This window comes from Poecilia reticulata, chromosome 12 (genome assembly GCF_904066995.2).
Source record: "Poecilia reticulata chromosome 12, P_reticulata-male-v2, whole genome shotgun sequence".
Classification (NCBI taxonomy): Eukaryota; Metazoa; Chordata; class Actinopteri; order Cyprinodontiformes; family Poeciliidae; genus Poecilia; species Poecilia reticulata.
The window spans coordinates 3,590,033-3,613,694 of NC_088841.1; the positions used below are offsets into that span (position 1 = coordinate 3,590,033).

At 40.2% G+C, this 23,662-nt stretch overlaps 1 protein-coding gene and 1 long non-coding RNA gene across 5 annotated transcripts; one reads left to right on the forward strand and one right to left on the reverse strand.

The window, feature by feature from the left end:
- Positions 1-326: 326 nt before the first annotated feature.
- LOC145554409 (uncharacterized) lies at positions 327-6,816 on the forward strand. The gene is made up of 2 exons (XR_014090371.1): positions 327-620; positions 6,605-6,816. It is a non-coding gene; the product is annotated as an uncharacterized LOC145554409 (long non-coding RNA).
- On the reverse strand, positions 1,959-23,421 carry cnnm3 (cyclin and CBS domain divalent metal cation transport mediator 3). 4 transcript variants are annotated; one of them, XM_008423260.3, is made up of 12 exons: positions 22,682-23,421; positions 21,856-22,190; positions 18,257-18,433; positions 16,414-16,571; positions 13,599-13,742; positions 13,364-13,522; positions 12,408-12,577; positions 11,421-11,517; positions 10,422-10,552; positions 8,741-8,867; positions 8,445-8,513; positions 1,959-7,578 (listed from the first exon to the last, which is right to left on the reverse strand). In XM_008423260.3, exons 1-11 carry the CDS (start codon positions 23,396-23,398, stop codon positions 8,464-8,466), a joined length of 2,265 nt encoding a protein of 754 aa, XP_008421482.3. In that variant the 5' UTR covers positions 23,399-23,421; the 3' UTR covers positions 1,959-7,578; positions 8,445-8,463. The 4 variants fall into 4 exon arrangements, with proteins under 4 accessions (XP_008421482.3, XP_008421479.3, XP_081470194.1 ...); XM_008423257.3 differs by lacking the exon at positions 8,445-8,513; XM_081614068.1 differs by lacking the exon at positions 8,445-8,513 and having other exon boundaries at positions 1,959-8,212.
- Between the last annotated feature and the right edge of the window lie 241 nt (positions 23,422-23,662).

The window sequence follows — 23,662 nt, forward strand, 5'->3', positions numbered from 1 at the left end:
ATGTTTTCTACTTGTAACGTCAATGTTTTCACATCAGACGGTTACTCTGACCAGAACTGCTTTTTACAATACTCTCAAGCACAAGTTTTGCACAAAAAGAGCAGTTCGCTCATCAGTCATGTCGAGACGTTTTAGAAACTGGAGTTGTTCTTGGCCCGTCTTAATGTGGCCTTAGCTTCATCCTCTAATCTTGGTTTATACTGGAGGAAGATGCTATGACAGTTACAGGTTTCACCAAATATCTTAAAAAGTCAAAATCAAGACTTTTTAGGGTTAGACTAAATTCAAGACGGAGATGTACTACAAAAAAAATCACAAATAAATCACATGGGTTGTCAACAGAAGCCTGCTAACGGCAAAGACAAACATCGTTCAGCCAATTGGACAATGTTCCCTTTCCCATAATGCAGTGCTTCTCAATTCCAGTCCTCTGCCCCCCCCTGCTCTGCATGTTTCAAATGTGCCTCTATTCCAGAACAGCTGATTCAAATGATTGCATGACCATCAAGTACTGCAGAAGCCTAATCACCCACAGATTCAATCCAGGTGTGTGGCAGAAGGGAAACACCTAAAACATGCAGGACAGGGAGGCCTGAGGACCGGAATTGAGAAACACTGCGGTAATGGAAGTAAAACAAGCTATCTAGCTTTGCTCTTTCTAGGACAGGGGTCACCAACTTCATTCCTCGAGGGCTACCGCCCTGCAACTTTTAGATGTGTCTGCTCAAACACACCTGGATCAAATAAACTGCTCATTTTCAGCCTATTGCAGAGAGGAATGAATGCTGGTGAGGAAATTCAGACATTTTGGAGCAGAGGTGAATCTAAAAGTTGCAGGATGGTAGATCTTGAGGACTGGAGTTGGTGACCCCTGTTCTAGGGTATATTAGCAGCCAGTTAGCGGAAGTTGCTACCGTCATAGAATGCAACAGCATTGTGTGTCTCCAATTCAAACAGTAAAGTTTTGCAAGAAAAAAAAAATTATATGCAATATATGAGATTAAATAGTCCTGCAACAACAACATTTAAAACTTGTGATGACACGATTTTATTTGAATTAAGATTTCACGGCTTTAGTTTTCAGACCACCACTTAAGCAGCTTAGCTTGTGTTTTTTGTTTTTGTTTAGCGACTTTCGGCTCCATCTTGTTGCTTGTTGTAGCCACGGGCTGAGTCAGGTGCAAATATCCGGCATGTGTGATTGGAAGGATCCCGTCTCCGCTCCGTGGAGCACAGTCTGATTAACTTCTGCATTCTAATGTGTTTCCTCAACAGGCTAAGCTGTCTACTCTACTTTGACAATAAGTATATTAGCACAACTTTATATCAAGCATTCTCCTTTGGATTTCTTTGTACTTTATGTACTGCAGGCTTATTAAACGTTCCAAAGAAGCCCGACCAATACCGACGACCAAGCAAATAATTCTGGTCTGACCCAAGTTTCGGGTTTAGATTTATTTAGCCATAAATCTAAACTCTACATTATCCTATAGGACCTAAAAGTGAAGGGGGCCCAGAAAGAGTCCAGTAGGGTCAGTTGTGTAGAACTCAGACCCAAAGCATCATCTTCATGAGTCTGTCATACAACACTGCTCTCTTCAGTCAGAAGATTCTTTGGATTCACTGTTAAGCTGACTGTTACGATTCTATGAAGAAAATGACACGAACTGCAGTAACATTTCACTTTTTCACTTGCCTCTGGGATTAATGAGGTATTGTTGAATTTGACCAAGCAGCGTACCAAACCTCACTGACCGTTGCTGTACTGCTCTCTGGAAACGAAGTGCAAATCTAGACAGCTGTTGGATGATCAGCAGTTCCTCTTTGGAAAGCAGACCTAAACTGCAGGTCATCTGAAAAACTTTCTTGCTGGAAGATTAAAGCAAATAAAACAGGTAGACCAAAACTTGTTTCTGTGTGACCAGAAAGAAAGAGAAGGGGAAAAAAAACACCAACACTTTCAGAATATGATTGTGTTTATTTCCTAAGAAAGTATTGAAAGGGTTCAACAAAACCAAATCCAACAGCATTCTCAAAAAGAAGTAGATCGAACAAATCTTTAATACAAATAAGAGCCAGAGAACTGGAACCTCTGTTCTGGTAACAGTGTTGTACCTAAATGCAGAGACAGAGAACCTAATGACTACATCCTGGACATGATATGCTGTAGATTAATAAAACAAGGTTTTCCAGGCAACTTCCTCCCAGCCCCACACACACACACATCAACACACACACTCAAACGTTTCTCTGATCAGTTTGTGATTATCTTTCTACATTCACTTCTAAGAATTAAAAGGAGACAACCGAAAACTATTTACTCAGAAATCAGGTTAGAGGAAAAAAAATTTAAAAAAGCACCTGAAAATATGTTGATATGTAATAACACTGAATCCAACTCCAACACAAAGAGACGAACGGTGCTAACGTAACCACGGCTAAAGCGGCAGCCGCTATAGGAAACAACCTACGCTCGTTTCCATGACAACCTGGATCATCTGGACACGTTATTGCAGGTTGTGGAACACCTCACATTGTTAGGTTTGGATTTTTTTCCCAAGTCTACCTTAATACATTTGAGTGAAATCAGCCATGATCATCTGCTACAGCCAGATTTAAAGGAACGGGGGCAGAAAATCCACGGAACGCGTCCCGGTATTCAAACAGATCAAAATCTAAAAGTTGTGCTCTGCTTTCCGATCTCTTTGGAATCATTAGCTTCAGGTTAATGGAGAATATGTATTATAATGTATTTTGAATCTCCAAACGATTTGAATTATCCTATTAATTGCTACCTCAACTGAAGGAGTTGCCAAGGTTGCGTATATTTTATACATTTTCTCAAACTTCTACAACCTTCAGACTAGTGGAGCTTTTGGCACATATGATCCCAGCCAGTTGATTTAGCAGATAGAATTTCTAAAACACTAATTCATTTAGATGTTAAACTAGCTCTATGAAATCCTCACTCTTGATCCCAACACACATGCTCTATTCAGAACGGGAGAGCATCCAAAGTGACACGGATACTTCAAATCTGCTTCATCTCATCCCGTTTGGACTCCACTTAAATGTGAAGTTTTCAAAGCCCCAACGTACGTAGTGAAACCCAACATGTTAAGGTAAATCAATCCTCACCATGAACAAAAACATTAAAGGGTTTTCCATCCAACTTTTTGATTTTTTTCCCCTCTTAAAATGAATATCTTTCCCACTGCTTTTATTGATGCTGTTCAAATAATAAGACAGACTTGCAAACATCCAAACCTCCTTCTTAAAACACTCATTTCAAAAATATCCTCCTTTTTATTAATATATTAAAATAATTAAACTCATTGTTTAAATAATTATTATTTCTGATATAAATCATTTATGTATGTGCAACAATAACCGAGTCCATCAACATACAATGAGTAACAACTGGATGCTCGACTGTTGACACATAAATATTCAAAGTTTGACCCAAAACGACACAAAGAGACGTCATGGAATGTTGACAACCAAAGACGAACCTCGATGTGGACGACGTGACAAACGAGGCACAAAATGATCCCCAAGAAAACAAACGCATGAATGTTTCACAAGAATGTTAAAAGATTCTGATTCACCTTTCAGCTGCTGCTCTGTTAGGTTCAGAGCGCCCCCTGTTGGATTTTAGTGTTGAATCCTCGTAACAACACCTGGCGTGGAATATTTAGAGGATTCAAGTTATGTCTCATTTTCCAATGTTGATTATTTAAAAATCATTTAAAAACAGGTTGTCCAGCCTTCTCCTCTTTATGGAAGAGGATGAGGGCGAGTCAGAAAAACTGTCCGAATGGTGAGACAGAATTTGAGAATAAAGACTTTTTTTTCCTTTAGTGGCCCTACTCCTCTTCCATACCTCCAATCAATCTATTCTGAACTGTCAAACCTATAAGGTGATGATTCACAGTTACATCATCAAAGCTATCGTGATTTTACAGCCGACTGTTTGTGAATTGAGTTTTACAAAAGAAAACGTTTTAATAAAACCTGCAGAGCTAAAATCAGTCAGTAGCTTAGCGAGTTTAAAGTTTTCTGCTGTTTCCACCAACGACCTGATGAAGCAGCAACAGGCAAACCCACTTTTCCGCTTTACCTCGTTTCCTCCAACAGTTCAATCAGGGATGTTGCGTAACATAACTGAATGATTTTTGTGCTTAAATTGCCAGTGTTACCCAAACTTTGAGCGTTTTAGTCTGACTGATGGAACCAGGTTACTAAATGTTTACAGAAAAACATATTTGGCTCCGATCACGTCAGACGGTTCAGATATGAAACCAACAGAAACTCTGATAGGACACCGGCGGCTTCAGATCTGATCTGCACTGAATTCTCAATGTGCTTTGGATCCGACAAACACTTTACAAAATACAGAGTGTAGTTTCTTCAATCAGGTGTGATTGTTCTCATGGGTGAGAAACACGTTCACTTATTAATCCAGTTCAGGGATCTGCAACCGTCACAGTCCAGAGAGTCATTTTTATCCTCAGTACGGATAGAAATGCGAACTTAGAGCTTAGATCTTTTAAAACAAGACTGCTTCTCATGTTTTTAATATGTACTGTAAAAAGGAAGTCATTTTTAAAGAGCGCATTTATAAAAATTGGGGGGGGGGTAAAAAAATCTATGGGATGTTGATTAGAATGGAAAATTATGATTTTAAAAAAGCACCATTTCCAACATCACAAAACTAGCAATTTTTTTAAAACAAATGCAACAGAATGTTGTTGGATCCATTTTTAGGTAGATTTAACTTTTTTTAGCCAACTTTTTAAAAGTGTGATTGTGGAGCCGCTCCAGAACCGCAGGCTGCAGAAACCTGGTTTAGTTCAATATTCGTTCAGAATCAACACATTGCATTCGAAACTAACTTTTATTTAAATTAATTTTGACAAACATCCCACCCCCCAAAAAACTGTAAATTTTTGCATGAAAACAGTTTTCCACTAATGGAGAACTCATGTTATTTAGGCCTTACAGTTCTGACCAGACCCTGAAATGTCGACCACATGCATGATCCGTTTTACTTCACAATCAAAAAAAAAAAAAAAAAAAAGATTAAAAAAATCTGGATTCCCCTCACATCTTATAAAATGCAGAATACTGGATTAAAATCATCGCCAACATCTCCACTGAGAGACAAAACATATGCAGACACAAATGTAACTTTGGCACCAGGACATGTACACAAACGAACTGATAATGCAACAGTTAAGTGCAATGAGCTAAACCTTTAAGAAGAAAAAAGAAAAAGGCACCGCCTCCATAACATAAAACAGGTTCCTCTAAAATGAGCTGAACAGTCAGCTCAGTCAAAAACAGTCAGGAACATTTTACACTTACTCCACATGTGCGCACGCACGCACGCACGCACGCACGCACGCACGCACGCACGCACGCACGCACACACACACACACACACACACACACACACACAGTATTTGAAAAATCAGAATGGAAGTGATACTTGACATCAAGACATGAGTAGAAGTCAGCCGGAGTTGATTATTATTATTATTTTTTTTTTTAAAGAGCAGTCAGTGATAGAAATGTGAGCGACGTTTGACTAAAAAACATTAAATAAAAAACAATGTTCAGGGAATATTCTAATTCATTCAAAAATTACTTTAAAATGACATTATTTAATGTTGCGTAAGCTGTCCAGTTCAGAGGATACAAAGTTCACAAAGAACGATCGCCATGATTAAGGTAAAAAATCAAATAAAATAAAAAAAAAATGGCACCAAGTAACCACATCAAGTTACTTTTCCACCAAAGCAGTTCTGGTGCTAAACTGAGAATTACTAAATGCAGTAAATGTCTGATCCTCCATCTCTCAGGCAGCCTGGGTTCTGCATGTCGAGGCATGTCTGCTGCTCATTCAGGCTGAGAGAGCGAGAGAGAGCAAGACTTTCAGCAGAATGGACTGAATGAACGTACAGCAAAAAATATCTGTTTTCATCTTGCTGAGCTTTCAAACTCCGCCTGTCTGGAAACAAACTGTATCAGGAAAATGTTGGCAAACTTTTCCTCAGATTTTTGGGAAATTTGAGGTAAGACGCTACATTCTCCAGAATAAACATGGAGGCGTACGGAGGACAGAACCTGACATAATCACAGATAAATGTAGAATAAATAAATGGCTTGAAGTAATTTACGTGCCAAATATTACTTGTAGCAAATAAAAACAGTAAGAGCTTTCTCAATTTATTTGATGATACGGTGTAACATAAATTAATATTTGGTTATTTTCAACAGGATTAATTTAACACAACTTATTTAAATTTCTTTTATTTCAAATCATATCAGTCTTCTTTTTAATTTATTACTTTTTTTCATAGTGTGTACTTTACTTCTTTAATGGAAGAGGATTAGAGCCACTGAAAGAAAAAAAATATTAATTTTGACTTTATTTTCTTAGAATTTCTGAGAAGAAAAAGATCAGAATTCTTTTTCCCAGTGGCCCTAATCCTCATCTGGAATTTTTCTATATTCTTTTTTACTTCATGTATTTTTTCTTTTTCATTATATATTAATTTATTTTCTCTTCTACCATTTCCTCTTTGCATTTTTTCCCCAGAAAACTCACTTTCCTGAAACTCCTCTGATCTTATTGGCGGCTTCGACAACAAATCGTTGGGTTAAGCTAATTCCTGCTTAGCAAACTTCGCCCAGTTTAGCAGCAGAACCTGTTTTAATGGAAACGCCCCGTTGAAGCACTAGAGCTGGACATGGTCTGACCAGTGGCAGGACACCACAGAGACAATAAACTACAGGTACGTCCAGAGTCCAGTATGCAGGAAGACAGAATTCATAACCACCTGAATATTCCTCATTAACCCCAAAATGGCTTTGAAAAACCAGAGTTTAGTTGTTCCCTCTGTGGAAGTAAAGGAACAAAGAGAAAGATGAATCTTTGGATGCTAATTGTCTGATCTGAGATATCTATAGAAAAAAAAGGGAAAAAAAACATAATTGGGATACTTTTCCACATTTTACAATGACAGAAACAATTATTTTCATAATTCCAAAGAAATCCCGACATACGACGGCTCTAACTCGGACATTCTGACTTGGTTTCCTCTTATTCGAATGCATTTTCGATGTGAATGTGATGGCACTCCCCAGTTCAGGTTTCCATGGGAACGCGCAGGGTCATTGAATCGTCTTGAGGAAGCAGAAGAAGCCGTTTTCTGGAACTTTATCCAATCAAAGGGTTCAGTCTCTGGTGTGCAGCAGGAAACGCTCAGATCACATTGAGGACCAATTAACGCAGAAAACTAAATAATTCCATTAATGTAACATATCTTCTCTTTCCACTCTATATTTATATTTATACAGACATATGTACATACATATATAAAATAATCAGTAAAGATCACATGAAGGAATGGCGACGTGTGAGTTAGTGGGTCTAGTTAAATAAAACAAAAAAAAAATCTCTTTCTCTCTCTCTCTCCAGTCTGGTCCAATAACTACGATCCAACCAGAAATGTTTCCTGTGCTACCCATGAGCCTCGTCTTCTGTGGAGCTCTCCTGGGCTCTGCTGCTACCTGTGGAACCCGACCAATCAGAGGAGAGCTGGGGTGAGGCTTGAGGTCAGAACAGGGATGGCAGCACTCACACATACAGGGGAGGGACGACCAGAGCGACAGAAGACGAAGATGGAGCCATCTACTCTGTTTGATGTCTACTGTTTCTAAGGCGACGGCTCGGCTCCCCCGGGCGGACATATTGGAGGTCAACAGCTTCATTTCTTTTCTGATGAAATAGTTTTTAACTAGGCTGGAGTTTTCAAAGCACTGAAGGAGTTTCTTTCTGCTCAGATTGCTAAAGTAATTGTAATTCAATAATTTAGAGCCAGTATGATATTTAGATAAAAGTATTTCTCCTCATCTCCCAATAACAATGACACCTCATGATTGAGCAGCCATATTCTTTACATAACAATCATAATCTACATGGAACTGAATTTGAGGCACTTTGACAAGGATTTACCTCATACAGAAAGAAAGCTTGAACTTTTTTCTACAAGTTTAAGAAGTTTTCTTAAAACACGTTGAACCTCCAATATGGACGCCAGAAAGACGTGGCTCATCACCATCTGTGGCCTAATTAAATCATACATTACTGTATCTTTGTTTTGGGGAAACAGAGGCTGAACAGAATGAAGAGCATCTGCTGCAGCTGCAGTAGGACAGGAAAGGGGAAAGCGATTTAAAGACAGAGCAAAGAACAAGGAGTAGAAAAGTAAAGACACATTTACCTTCCTGCCTCCACAGGTCCACATGATTAGAGTACAGACACAATGCTCAGAGGGGCTTATGGGTGACATGAGGGGGTAAATGTGTCAGCCTGCAGCAGGACAGGATTGGTGTCTGTGAGTAAGTTACTGACTGGGGCTAAAGGTTGGATTTACCTCATGCATACAAAGCCCTCTAACAGAAGTTCTCAATGGTATCAAAGAATGAAAAGTTTACAGGAAACTCTGGGCGGACCAGAGACAAGAGGAGGCACGCAAGGAGGGAAAAGAAAGAGAGAGAAAATTAATTCAGTTCAGCTGGAGGAAAAAAAAACCCAGGAAAACACATTCCTAAAAAAACAAAACAAAACAGAAAAACACTACAAAGGCATCAGAAAGAGGGGGGGGAAATGTTTGCAGGTGTGGCGAGGCAGCGGACCCGGCAGGTCAGACAGCCTTCTGAGCAAAGCTACCTGGTGTGGCGTTTCTGTCGTTGAGCAGCTTGGTCTGACTGTTGGGCAGGATCTTGATCTCTGGAGGGTCTGGACTCTGACCCGCCCGCGACGCCATCAGGGCGTTCAGGTACTGCAGACGGGTCACCTGCAGCACAATGAGACGGCCGCGTTAGCCTGCTTACGTTAGCGGTATCCATGTGGCGAAGGAGAAATGTTGGTTTGAAGTTCAAATGCAGTCAAAAATAAAAGTGTGAAAGAGTCAAAGTACTGAAAAAAGAAAAAAAAAAAGACGACGGAAGAAGACGGCAGAGGAAATGATGATAGGAGGTAAACAGGCGAAGAAGGAGCGAAAACAAATGGAAAAAGATTAAAGAAGAGAGAGTGAAAATTGAAAGATGGAAAGAAAGAGAAAAATGTAAAACTAGAAAATTCCTGCAGAAATTTTACAGGGCATGCCAAAGTGTGCCCGTCAGCTTTACTCTAACATTTTAGCTATAGTTTGCACACTGCTCTTTAAACCTGAAATGAATAGGAAGTATAACATTCAACACTAAAGGACTTTACTTTCTCCAACAATATTCAATGACTGAAGCTCTTTCCAGATCCATCACTGTAGATCTATGGCTGATCTGGTTCACTGAAACGGTGAACTGGTAGAACCTAATGCTTAAAGATCTTCTGTTCGAGGCTGATGACTTTAAGCTTCGCACATCTAGTTCTCACTCACGGTACAAAATAATAAAAAATAAAGACAGTCGATAATTGTTGATTTCTCTAAATCTTTCAGCCTTCATACTAAGGATTTTAATTCACACTCAAAAATTCAGAGAAATAATTTTATCTAAATAAAATATGAATAGTCACAGCAAATATGTATTCTTCCCACAATGCATTGTGAGACCTCTCTCTGCGACTCTTTCTGAGACTAACTGCCTCTGGCTGGGACCCGTTGCTATGGTAATTAATTATCTGCACCTGGGCTGGCTCTGGAGACAGAGTTTCTATACTTGTGAGACACCCAGCGCCAGTCTCAAGGCCCCTGACAAAAAACCATAAGCCCTAACAAATTTTTGAAAACATTTTAAGGGAGCAGGCATGTGCATCTATGTCATGACCGACTTTTAGACCAATAAGGCAATATTTGTACCTGTGAGGGGGAGTTGAAAAGAGTTTTGGAGTCAAAAATTCACAGTCCTGTGTGTGTGTTTCAGAGAGAAAGATTACTGATTCTGTGAGACACTCAGCCTCAAATTTTCTCATTTTTCTTAATTTATGTCATAATTTTAACTCAGAATCCCACAAAAAATAATAGCTCCCTTCTCGGCATCAAGCTGAACGTTTTGATACCACTTTTGTGGGGGTGCACGCAGCGGTTCGGGCCGCATTAACGGTAATGGAAGAAAAATAAATAATAAAGAGATATTCTATTGGGTGTAGAACAATAGGTGCCTGCCATGCAATGCATGAAGGCAGTGACTGACTTGCGAAGCGAGGCAGTGACTGACTTGTTCTCCCTATGCATTGCTATGGCATGCCCCAATAAATGAAAAGATGAAAGAAGGATAGAAAAAAAAGTTTTGTTTCCAAGCAGCTGTGAAAACTTTGAACTTCACAAATGTTTACAAATGAGTTCAGTCCAGTTTAATGACAGGAGGGCAGGTGTCCCCCAGGGATCCCCTAAGTGGACACGCCCACTCACCCGTATGAGCTGCAGGTCAGTGAGGGCTCGCACTGTGTAGTCGGGACAGTAGTTGGACGGGCTGGTGGCGTCTGCTGACTCGAAGGGATCTCTGGGAGAGTGCCGCTGGGTCAACACCGGAGACTGGTGAACTGCGTGCGCGCACACACACACACACACACGCACGCACACACACACACACACACACACACAGTCTGAAACTGCACAGAGATCCTTCACCAAACAACAAGATTCTAGATGTGACTCCTTCAGAATCAGCCCGTCTGTTGAAGCCTCATCTACACACATTGCTGGGCAACAAAACTATTACTGAGGAAAATAATAAAACAATAAAGGAAGACTTTAGATTTTGATAAAGCAGCTAATTCACTTGGCAACCAGCACAACAATATTCCAATTTACAGAGGCCTCCTATGTAGCATTCCATGTCGAACTTCCTTACTATTCCAGACTCAACATTCCACAGTTCCCAGTCTAATACCTTCAACTTAAAATAGAAAATGCTAAACTTGACCTTTTCCATAGCACACAGACTAGGGAAGTGGAAGTACGGACAGATGATCAGAGGAAGAGAAAGAAACATGGACAAAAGCAAAGACAAAAAAAGGACAAGAAGACAACTGGAGAAACAATAAAGCTTTTCCCAGGTTTTTCCAGACTTGGGAACACAGTGGGATCTATGGTACATTTTATTTCATTCATGTAAACCTTAGTGTCCCATAATGTTTAAGAGAACTGTGTGATTGGCTTATTGCAATCTCTTAAATAAACTTATCTGGTTATTAATCATTTTAATTTTTAAATAATTCTTTCAGCTTGTACTCAAGTAGATTTCCTCTAAGAAACGTTGATGTCAAATGACTTCATGAAACTTTTAAAAAATGTAAATGTAATACTTAGTCATCTAAATATGAAACACTGCGTCCCACTGCTCCAGGCAGTGAGCAGCACAGACTAGAAGGCGTTCCAGTGAAAACAGACTGCAGTCTATCATCTCACCTGAAGAGGGCAGCGTCAGAGCAGACACTCCATAGTAAGTGAAGGCCCCGTTCTCAAACTTCAGGCCCTCTTTGCCGATTTCCACCTCCACACGGCCCTGACAACCAGACAGGGATCAATCAGTGAAACCTCTGCTGTAACTGCCTCAATAACAGGGAACTAATTTGGTTTTATTTTATTTTAATTGTTAAAAATGTTCATATGAAAATATGACATTTACAAATGACCAAGTCTGGGATCTTGGCCTATTTCCCCGTCTTTCCCTGACGTCTCTCCCATAATTCATCCGAAGCCGAACAGTCAATGCGCGGTCACATGGTTCCTGGACGTCTGTATTCAACAGCGCAGACCACCTGGGGAACAACCGTTCCACATCGGTATACATCTCCTCACTACCCACCGGGGTTCCCACTCTCTTCCTGCATCCTCTGTTTTGCTTTTACTAAACAGTCACAGAGAGCGCGCCACACCTTCTGCAAACAGTCTCCTCCGTCAACTCCATCCAAGAGTTTTTAGCTATTTGAAGGTTTGTGTAGCTATGTAGTGAAGACTCGTACAAAAATACATAATTCCCCACAGAGTCTGATGAACGTTCTTTAAAAGTATCCATGTCTCCTGTGGATTCACAGGTCGGATAGTGGAAGTGGACGCGTTGAAGCGAAATATTTGCTCTCCATTACATGCAAGTTTTGTCATGCGTCTACGTCAATGAGAGGTGTTGTATGATTGGTCAGACGTTTGTGGCCAACATGGCCGCTAACCACATCTCTCTGTGGACCATTTTGTATAAGCACAATAGAGGATGCAGGTTGGGAGTGGGGGAACCCCGGGGTGTGAAAGGGTGTCTGCAAAAATTAACAGCCCCAAAACCAGGTGAGCTAACGTCGACTGTTCGGATCCGGATGAAGTGTGTGGAGCCTTAAGGTGGTGGTGTCCAGACTTTTTGCCATGGGAACCCTGCAGTCGTGCTGAGCTGGCACTTTGTACCTGCAGCAGGAGGATGAAGTAGTCCACTGGGTGGTTGCGGGTGTACAGGTAGTGGCTCGGGCTCAGCCGGTTGTTGTGATCGAAGTGGACCTCCTGGTTGACGCTGGGATGGCGGAGCAGGTGGAACAGCACCTTCTCAGACACACGAGCTGGGCTGAAGTGCTCCACTTCTGAAGGTGGAAAGACAGAACTTCAGCGTCTTTATCATTATCACAGCATTATCGTCAAGAGTGTTCACAACCCATTCATACACCTACTGAAGTGGAACCCCACCAGAGTGCTTTATTCTCTCATTTTAATCAATATTTGGACTTTGCCTCCATCATGGACAAGCAAAGAAAATAGCCAGCTAGTTGTTTTGTATACATGTAACTAGCTGCTAATATACTCTTGCCAGCTAGTTTTTTGCCTCCATAATTGGTAAAATAAAAAACTAGCTAGCTACCAGGGCTTTTTTTATTGTCCTCTATCATGGATAAACAAAATAACTAGCTAACTAGTTATTTTAGTTAGCTAAAAATAACTAGCTAACAATTTATTTTTGTTATAATAACTATCTAGCTAGTTATTTTGCTAATATACTCTTGCCAGCTAGCAAGAATATATTGCTTGCTATATACTAGCTACCTTCTGCCTTGAGTAAACGAACGCAATGAAAATGGCTGTGTGAGACTCAAACTTTTGTCTGACAAAAAACACTACATATACAAGAATATAAAAATAAATATAGTCCTGCCACAACAAAACGTAAGATATGGGATTAAGGTATTTAAGATATTTTATGTATTTTTAAATCGATTTGATTTTTTGGATGCACAAAGCTAAGAATTTTTAAGAATTTGCAAATCCCATGTAAAAGTTTCAACTAGAAAGCCAGGTTTATAACCCATCAATACAACTTTAAAGCTAGCTTTTTTTTTTCTTGTTTGCATAACCTTTTTTCATTTTGCACACACCTCTGGACAGGAAGCGGTGCGTGGCCAGCAGGAGCTGTGGTGATGTGCGGATCTTGGGCTCTCCCTCTGGAGGCTTGAAAAGGGAGAACTCCTCGTGGGAGCCGCGAGGCTCCAGAGGGATCTCCAGAGGAGTCATCGGACGCTTCACCTTCCTGTCCACTGTGGAGGTCAGACGGGAGTTCTAACAAAGAAATAAGCGGCCGCAGCAGCGGGAAAGGTTCTCCCAGACACTCACAGTAGCCGTCGGACTCGTCCAGGATCTCAGACTTGATGACCTCCTCGATGACGTCCTCCAGGGTGACCAGACCCAGAACCTCGTAGAACGGGTCGCCCTCGCCCTCGTTGTTCACCTTCTGGACGATGGCCATGTGAGAGTTGCCTACATGAACACCAGAAACAGAGACGGACCTTCATCACTTAGACAATGTGTTACCTGCTTGTTCTGGATCTCAACAAACGTCTGACGCAATACACACACACACACACACACACACACACACACAATGGCCGCCAGTTCACTTTCATCCCTACTAAAGTGTGTGTAAAAGTCCTTGGAAATGGAGCAAAAATAACAAGTATAAAACATTTTATTCACTGAGTAAAGACTTACTGGAACCCCAAACCAGACCTGGTTTGCAACTGAAGTATCTTTTTAAGATTACTCTTAAATGTCCAAAGCTCACAGAACCGGAGCACAGCGAGACGCATTGGGAGTCCCCTTGTCTCCATGACAACTGGTAGACTTTTGTACATGGTTATGGGAATATGAATGTAGCAAATCAACTAGTCACGTGATAAATGAGAAAATTCAATAATTTCTATGATTTATCGTTTTTCTTTTTTCTCTCTTTCCAACAAAAACTGGATGATAAAAGTCTTCAGTTTGGTGTTTTGGTCTCAAGACGTCATAATTCATTTTATTTGTCATTTCTGTTATTTTGTTTATTTATTTTGGTTATTCAAAATGTCTTCCAGTTCCAGTGTTATCTTTATTGGAAGGGGCAGAATATTATAAGATATTGTATCTTCTACCTGTTCCTTTTCGAACAGAAAATATAAAATTTGCATGTTACTTGGGCATAATAATTTGTTTTAACTTTTATTTCTTTAGTTTGCTCCATTCTATTTTATATTATTTTTGTTCTTTCTTGATTGTCTTTTCTGTCTGTTTGAAATAAATGAATACATTTATTAGAATTTAAAGTTTATTGATTTTTGAGAATGTGTTCTTGCATTATCATACCATTACCATTATATTACTTTAAAAACATCTCAATACAACATTATCATTGTTTATCGCAATAAATTCTGGAACAATTAATCATCCAGCAAAATTTGTTATGACAGACCTGTATATTTTCCTTTAATAGGCAGAATTTCTAATTCTGTAGTTAAGTTTATGAAGTCCTGCATCTTCATTTTTTTTACATTGCCTAAAACAAATTATTCATTTTGTTTAATTCCTTTAATCTGTTTTCATTTTTGCTCTATGTACTCGTTTCTCTTTTTTGGATTAAAACAGTCTGATGCTCAGAACTAAAACTCGCACTCCGATTCTGAAATAAAATGCTGGATAGCACATTCCTCTGCAGACATTTTAACCCTGTTACAGATATTTTCTTCTCTAAGCTAACAGTTTGGATTTTCTGGCACTAGAAATATCACATCATCAGAAAAATAAGGGCTAAGCAAATTTCCCAAACTAAGCAGATTTGCGGCTAAGTTTAGCTGCTTCCAAGACGAGCTCAGAAACTGTTTTTTTGTTTTTTCTAAGCAGCGGCCAATCAGAAGCGTCGACCCATTGAACGCTCTGTCTCTCTCTCTCTCCCTCCTGCAGCAGAAAGCTCTCAGTGTTTCCAGCCTGCTCAGTCAGCTGCAGCAGCTGCTGAGTCAGCCCGAGCTTTCTGCACATGCTCAGTGGGTCGTCATGCTGCATTAGAGAGCAGCTAGGAAATGTTCGTAATGACCTGAGATCCCTGCTGGATCTCAGGTCATTATCATTCTCTCGGTTGCTTTAGTTCAGTTTTACTTTTTCGACTATCTGCTGTTGATGCAGATACCATACACTGTGATGGGTTTTTTAGGGTGAAATTTTAATGTTTTGGTGATTCATTTCATTTCTTCAAGTCTTTCATACACATTAACTGCATTTTTGTGCCACTGCCTCACATTTATTAATAACTTCTACTGTTACCATTTGATTTCCGATTGGTTCAGTTTTCTCATCCTATTCAAATTGAAATCTAATCAAACTTGGCTGTTTTTATTGTTTTCCATTATGTGATTAAATTTTCTGATATACCAGATCAACTAGTACATGTATGGGATATTAACATAGACATCTGTGATAATATATTGTATAGACAGAACAATTAAATAACTTTGCTGATGTTTTAATACTGTGGACAATTTTAGTCCCTACCTAAAAAAACATATTTGCATTTTTTTAAATTTTGTTTTTACTAAAAAAAACAAAAAAATAGATTTAATCTATTAAATATTAAATATAGCTATTTTTATCTATTAAATATAGATAACGTAACTTTTTTCATTTATGTTAAGGATTAAGGTTTTATTTTTTGTTGTTAAATCTTAATTTTTATTAAATCTAGTGTTTGTGTTGCAAATAAATGCACAAATAAAATTGCAAATAAAATAATAATATTTGTATTTATAAAAAGAAATTGGAAAAACAGATTTATACATAATATTGCTGTGGCAATCTATTATAGAGAAGACGTGGGGCGATTTACTTCCAAACAATTTTGAATAAAATATAGAATGTTCTCCGAATCAACATTTCTGGGAATTTTCAACAACAAAAAAATCTAATACTCATGAGAAAAATAAACCAAACTTTAGTTTTTATGACTAATAACATTTTGTGGCTCAAACCAACATTTAAAGAGTTATAAACAAAACAACAAAAATAAACTGAAGTTACTCTGTGTCATTTTCTAAATGATAAACAGGTGGAGAACAGAAGCAGAGAGCAGAGGGTGAAGTGAGAACAGGAAGGTCTCTGATTGGTCACTCAGATGTTAGCTCACCTTTCTTGAACTCCTCCAGCATGGCGTCCAGCTTGGTGTCGTTGAAGACGAAGTGCAGCGGGTGGTTGTAGAACTTGGTGATGGTGGTCATGGGCGTGCAGTCCTCCGGGTCCACCAGCGCCAAATCCTTCACGTAAAGGATCTCCACGATGTTGGACCTGGAAAAAAACACAACAAACAAACAACGTGTCGGTCAGAGGGATCCAACACAAAGCAAGCGGCTGTGTCTTCAAACAGGTCCTCAGGTTGACGGCATTCCTTATGAAAAGTTCAAACATGAAGCCGTTGGCTTTATTTCTAGGCGAAGCTCTGATTCCCAGAAAGTCCCATTGATGGCACATTTATTGTGACATGATAGAAAATCAGCTTAGAATTTGCCATCTACTCTGCAGGCTAGAAATGTTTATTAGATTTTTAGGGATTTATTGAGTTAGAAACAACCACAGAACCTGGAGCTGCTCTTTGCTTCGCAGCTTCGCAGTTTTTATTGTCAACAAGCTTTGATTTACAAGAAAGGATGAATTAACCTGTTATGTGGTTTTTATCTATCTTAAAGAGAAAATGGAGCAGACTGAAATCTGTACCGGCTTTTAAAAATTCAATCCTCCCATTTTTGTAAGCTTCAGTCCTGCTTTTACCCGTTTTACCTGAACACATCTGTGTTGATTCACCAGGATGGCCATGTGCTTTGCATTGTAACTGCAGTCTTAAACATTAGGGAAGGTGAGTTCAGGAAAAACCCTGGCTGTGTTAAAAGAGCTGTAGAGGTAGAAGTGTCGACGAATTGGTTCAGACTTCCTTAAATTTGGAAAATCAGTCAATATATGAGGACAAAAAGAATAAAAATCAACTTTTCAGACAAAAAAAAATTGGTCAAAAATTGGAATTGACTAGAAAACTGCAATCGCTGCACCCTAGTTGTAACACTAGGTGTTCTTCAATCTACACACCCTCAGTGATTTTAAACTTCCTGAACATATAGTTGCATTTAGACAGAGACCTGCAGGGTACATTTTCATATTTTGTCATAATTAAACTAAATAAAAGAGAATTGGGAAAGAAAATTCTTGTCAAAATGGAATATTGGCTGTTTTTATTAAATACAGCTATAAATTTGCTCTTTTTCACAAAATAACCTGAAAAATAGCAAATAAAAAAAAAGGTTAGTGCATGAGAACAACAGAGTTTAAAATGTTTTCAGACACGTTAAGATGTGACCAACAGTGATCCATCTGACCAGGGTCCTGTAATGTTCCCATGAGAAGTCGTTCATTAAAAAAAACATTTTCCAGCAGAAGTTATTCATTACTGCTAGAAATCATTCTGTAGATTTAGCCTTCTGGGAAGTTTCTTCAGTAAGAATGAGAAAATTCTAACTTTTCCTCATTCATTTTTACAGAAAAGTGGCCAAAACTGATTTTTAAAAAAATTTTCTTTAAAGTTCTTTAAATCAATATTACACAGCTGATATTATTTTTTTTACAATAAACAGATAAAAAATTAGCAAGCTAAAAGCTGGGAATTATATTTGTTGTTTATGGCGCCCTGTGGTGTTTGAAAAACAGCATCTGCAAGTTGTTTATGTGTGAAAGAAACTTCTTGTGAGTAAAAACCACTGCAAGTCCCACAACTACTGGCACAAAAATATCTAAATACTTCTGCTGGATGATATTCTGGTAATCCACAGAAAAATCTAAGCAATAACTCAAAACTATATGATTTTTACACTTGAAAGCAACAACGACGAGATAAATTAATTTTCTTCTCAGATAAAGATGATGGACGAAGAAAACTAAATGATGGAACGTACGTTAAAAAAAGAAAGCAGAAGTTCAACACAAACCTCTCCTCCTCGTAAATAGGCACCCTGGTGTATCCGCTCTGCATGATCTCCGACATGGTGGAGAAGTCCAGGACGGCCGAGCTGGGCAGCATGAAGCAGTCCTTCAGGGGAGTCAGGATGTCCTCCACCGTCTTGGTGCGCAGCATCCCACGGCTGAACTCCTCTTTCACAAACTCGCTGGGCAAACACACACACACACACACACACACACACACACACACACAAACACACACACACACACACGGGTCAGTAACAGCAAACATATGATCTTCTCAATGAAGTCAATCAGACCTGTTCCAGATCATTCTAGTCTTCAAAATCAAAGTCCAAACGTCTCACTGGTCTTCGACGCAAGGTTTCTAGAAGATCATCAGCTGAAACATGAGGACTTTTTCTAATGTCACATCCCAAATTACCATTTCTACAGGTGCACCCATCCACTTTTTTCATTTCCGATACCAATCCGATACAGCAAGAAAGTGCTGAACTGACTTAAAACATTTCTTTTTTTTTTTAACACAAGCATAAATGTACTGAGTTACAAATGTATTTTATAACTCTGCACCAAAATAACATTTAAAAACACCAACAGCTTCACAAGCTTGTTCAAACATGGAAAAATTAACTGCAATAAGCCTTTTTTCAAATGGGTTAAAAAGTGCAATTAGGAATTCTAATTATAAGGTAAAATAAATAATAAAGCTTAGAATTAGACTGAATTGATCTGCCCTTATGAATTTTGTACATCGTCACCAATACCCGATCTAGAATTCTTTTCACTTATCAAGACCGATACAGATAACATCGGATCGGTGCATGTCTTAACTTTTCACACAGGAACGTTAATAATAAACATCTTCATTTAAAAACTTTCTTTTGTTTGTGTTGTCTCTAAATAAAACTGGCCTGAGGTCCTGAAACACTTAAGTGTGAGAAACATGAGAAAAAAAACAAACAAAACACAAAATCAGGACGAAGGGCAAACACTTTTTCACACTAGTGTATCTACTCAGGCAATCTGTTTCTACGCTGATGGATGTTCTGGAAATCTGCCTCCAAGAAATCGACACTGATTCCTGGAAAACGTTCCTGCCTGGGGAAGACTCCTCGTCTTCAGTCTGCGGGTGTCTAGTTCAAACATGTCTCAGCTCTACTGGAACAAGTCAAACAACAAGTTATTCTCTATCCAGCACTGTGAATCCTTGTGACCCAGCAGTCCGTCCTAGCTAAAGGCTTCAGCAGACACATCCTCGGTTCTGTTGTTAAACTTTAACACGGTAGAAGTCTACTTAGTATCGTCTTGCGTATCTTTTTCTCTCCAATCTGGGTCAGGTATTCCACCGTTGAAATGTACCGTCCCTTTAAGCAGCTTTTCCACTTCAGGTTTCAGATATAGTGTGAATCAGCAGTTGAAACACTAAGTTTCTAATATGTTTGAAGTGAAGGTATCACCCCTTAATGCATCAATGTTTATTTGAGAATTAAAGGTTACTTCCTGCTACTTGGCTGTTCCTTCTTCTGTATCTCTCATCCTGCTGTGATCTGAATACATAAAGGCCAGGATGAGCGATGACCCTAAATATGAATATGATTAATCCAAACTTTTCAGCTTCTGACCCACATACTTGGTGCGAGAACATTTTTATCTGCTTTAAGGAAACAGAAAACACAAAAACCTCTCCAGAGTAAAGCCAAACATGTGACTAATAATCTGTTGAGTGCAGCCATTTTTTTCTACTTGTACTGGTCTATCCAACATGGACGTTTTTCTGTCCAGAAAGAAGAAAGACAAGGAGACTGAAGTCCTCAACCTCCACTCGTTTCCGCCTGCAGCTATTGCCAAGTCTGCCACCATTGAGCCAGATGTCTGTTTGGTCTGTCAACACAGCAGAGGAACTTGAGATGTAACTTTCTTCAAACCTTCACAATAAAATTTTAATTGTTGAGAAAATCTACATTTTTTAAACAACTTATATAGACCTTCTGTAAATATGAAGTAACATAGAACAAATGTCTGTGTTTGTTTGTCATATAATAAAACATAAGGAAGAAAAAAAATAACTACTATAAATTAGAGATGTGCCAATCAGGTTTTTTCCTGCCGATTCTGATACCGATCACCCATGAGGGTCAATCGCCGATACCGATCACATAATTAATATTTTTTTAATCATAAGCACTACCGATTACATTAATTGGAAAAAGGAACCATGAATTCACCTTAATTTAGACAAAAACTTGTTTTAATAACTTTTTCCAAGAAAAAAACAAAACAGGCATTGTGCAAATTGTACTGCTATCAGTAATACTATCTTCAACAGACTGATAACATATGAAGGCTCTGAAGAGGTTAAATAATGCAAAGAGCCAAAATAAAACCTCTCAACATTGCCAAAAAATTCAAGTATAAAACTTAAAATTCAAAGTCAAATACAGGTTCCATTTCAATAAACAATCCTGAGTTACTGAATGAAAACGTCCTGATAGCATGGCGGCTAGCTGATTGCTGCTAGTTCTGATTGGCTGTTTCTGACTGAGCGGAGTAATTATGCAGAACAGGGAGGAGATTGATTATTTTTTTAGAGATTATCTGTCTCATGTTAGAACAGCGAAAGTTAGTATAAATAATTTTTTTTTAGGTTAGATGATGCAGCTTTAAGCAGAGGTTCGGTGTGAGAGTCACTACCAGGTGGAGCAGAAGCGGCGCTCCGTCTGTCAAATATTACTATCTGTTGCGAGTAGCAGCGGTTCAACAGCGAGAGCAGAACCAGCATTTTACTTCGCAGCTCGAAGATTTTGCGGGTTATTTGTTTAGCTTTCTGACCGTCATGCTAATAATTCGGGTGAGTGTTTGTAGCTGTGCGCTGCTTTACCTGCTGTCTGATCCTCCATAAGTCTTTTTTATGCCATATTAGATTCGTCGTGTTGATGCATTTTGACCTGCTTCACCCCACATGCTTCAATTTTCTGCCGCAACACGCAAACTTCCCCATTCACTCAGTGCGTTATAGTTCCACATCGCTTAGGATTTGTTGCTGCACGTTTGCGCAGAGTGAAGGAAAGAGGAGACCAGCTGCACAGGCAGGCTGAGAAACGAGATGCAGGTGATCGGTTTGTGTGATCAGCAACAAGAGATTGTGATCGGCGATCACCGATCATACACTTTTTCACGAAAATCGGCCGATTATGATTGGTGGCCGATTGATCGGCACACCTCTACTATAAATAAAATCCATTCTTGGCACATTTTTTAAACTTTGGGTCAATATCCAATATTGCTGCACCGATTCCAGTTTTGGATGATACCGATTTTCTTGTCTGAAAAGTTGCTAATTTTTCAAACGTATTTTTACAAAACTATAATAATGTTAATAACCAGGATGAATTTCAACATGATATTCACGACACCGCATTTTGAAAAATATGTATTTACATTACTCTCAGTAGTAAGCAGGGATGTAATGATGTAATGTTGTGATGGTTAACCGATTGAGAAGGTTTCTAAATAAATTTTAAATCAATTTTTTTGTATCAAATGTATGCTAAATGTAGTATCTATATATGTATTATTATTATTATTTTAGTTTTGTTCATAGTACCTGTAAGGGTCATTGACACTGGCGCGAATCATCTCCATGGCTCTCTCCCGTATCCCACAGGTGCTGATGTCTCTCCCCAGGCCCAGGTCCAGAATCAACCCCAGCGGACAGGACAGGGGACAGGTGAGCACCATGCAGACCTGGGCCAGCCAGGTCAGCCCGGGTGCCAGCTGGAAGCCGTAGCCGGAGCACAGGACGTGAGGAACCAGCTCAGCCAGAAAGAAGATCAGAAAGCCGCTGGTGAACACCGCCGAGACTATGGAGCCCAGCGCCCGGTACAGGAGCACCCCGATGACCGAGTGGCCCAAGACGCAGAGGAAGAGCAGCGAGCATGTCTGGGTGGGAAAGAGCTTTGTTGGCAAAAAGAAAACGAAACATCCCTCCGACTAGGACTGGGCAACAAATTAATAACAATACATAGTGAGATAAACACATTATCAATATATAATAAGTCCGATACAATGTTCAATAATTTCACTGAACTCCGATCCAGAACCGCACAGCATTCTGGGGCATGTAGGCAGAGGAAAGACTTAAACAGCTCAACCTCTCACGGCCAGCTAACCAAGGTACCCAGTAATTCACTCAGTCACTAGTTAGCCATCTACATCCTGACACAGCTGCGGTGGCTCTGTGGGTTAAGCAGTCAACTAGCAGTCTAAAGGTACCAGGTTCGATTCCAGTGTTTGTTGTATAAATATATAGTGTCAAAACAACGTTAATTATTATGAAAACATTATAAAAGATATGTTTTCAGATATTCAATACCGACTTGAAACCCTTATACCGTGCTAAGTTTCCAACTTGCTCTCCCTCAGAAACTCACCAAGAAGTTCCCCCTCCTCCTGATAGGCTCCAGGCGCTTGGCGGCTCGCTTCTCCTCCTCGGATCCGCAGCTGTGGAGAACATAGAGCTCCACGGGGTCGAGCCACAACAGGCTCAAGTTTACGGTCCTCAGCAGCCCGCAGATCAGCAGCATCAGCACCACCAGGAGAGCCAGACCCCACGGGGGAACTGCCGTCTTGGTCACATTAAGCCGTGGGGGGGCTGTAGGTTCTCCCGGACAAACTTGCAGTCTGTCCGGGCCCACTGATGCCCACATCCCCCCTCTCTGCACACACAGGTGGTAGAAATCCGCGGAGATGCTCCCACGCTTCTTCACCTCCACCGTCAGCAGCCCGCTGTTCGGCTCGTCCGTTTTGAACGGTTCCGTTGCATTAAAGGCGGATTCCTGCCGACTGGACTCCTCTTCGCACGGGTCGAGGGCATCACCGACCGACCCTGCGGCTCCCCCAGCCGCCTCAGCGAACGCGAGCCACGGCCACGGCCAGCTTCCATTCAGATTAGCCCCAAAGAGACGGAGCTGGAACGTGGCTCCTTCTGGCGCCGAGATGATTCGGTCCTTCATGCGCACCAGACCCCCGGGGTCTTCCAGTCGCAGCCCCACGACCTGCGGAGCTTCCTGGCTGCAGGCGCCGAATCTGATCCCGCAGAACAACAATACCATCAACAGGAACCGTAGACCTGCCAAGCTGGCCACCATATTGGAACTGCTCAGCCTGGCTCTGCGCGGGTCATGTGACTCCAGTCTGCCATTGGTCCCTCCCACTCGAGCGTTGCAACTGAGCAGCTTCGGTGGCCATTTAGGCTCGACTCGTGATCTTTTACATGAGGTGAGCGAGCGAGCGCGGCGTCCATGTTGGCGCTGGATTCTTGGCTGTTTTTGTTTGTAAAGCCCCGCCCCTTCGCAGTGTGTGTCCATAGCCACGGGAGACGAGAACGAGCTCACGCCCATCTTTGTTGGATT

Bases quoted from the DNA above. Each gene is read 5' to 3' on its own strand.
- cnnm3 (XM_081614068.1), bottom strand. From the start codon at position 23,398: ATGGTGGCCAGCTTGGCAGGTCTACGGTTCCTGTTGATGGTATTGTTG. The intron at 18,434-21,855 runs GTACTATGAACA...GTGTTTGCCCAG, and splicing joins AGTGTCAATGACCCTTACAG to CGAGTTTGTGAAAGAGGAGT. The intron at 12,578-13,363 runs GTGTGTGCAAAA...TTCCACCTTCAG, and splicing joins GCACCGCTTCCTGTCCAGAG to AAGTGGAGCACTTCAGCCCA.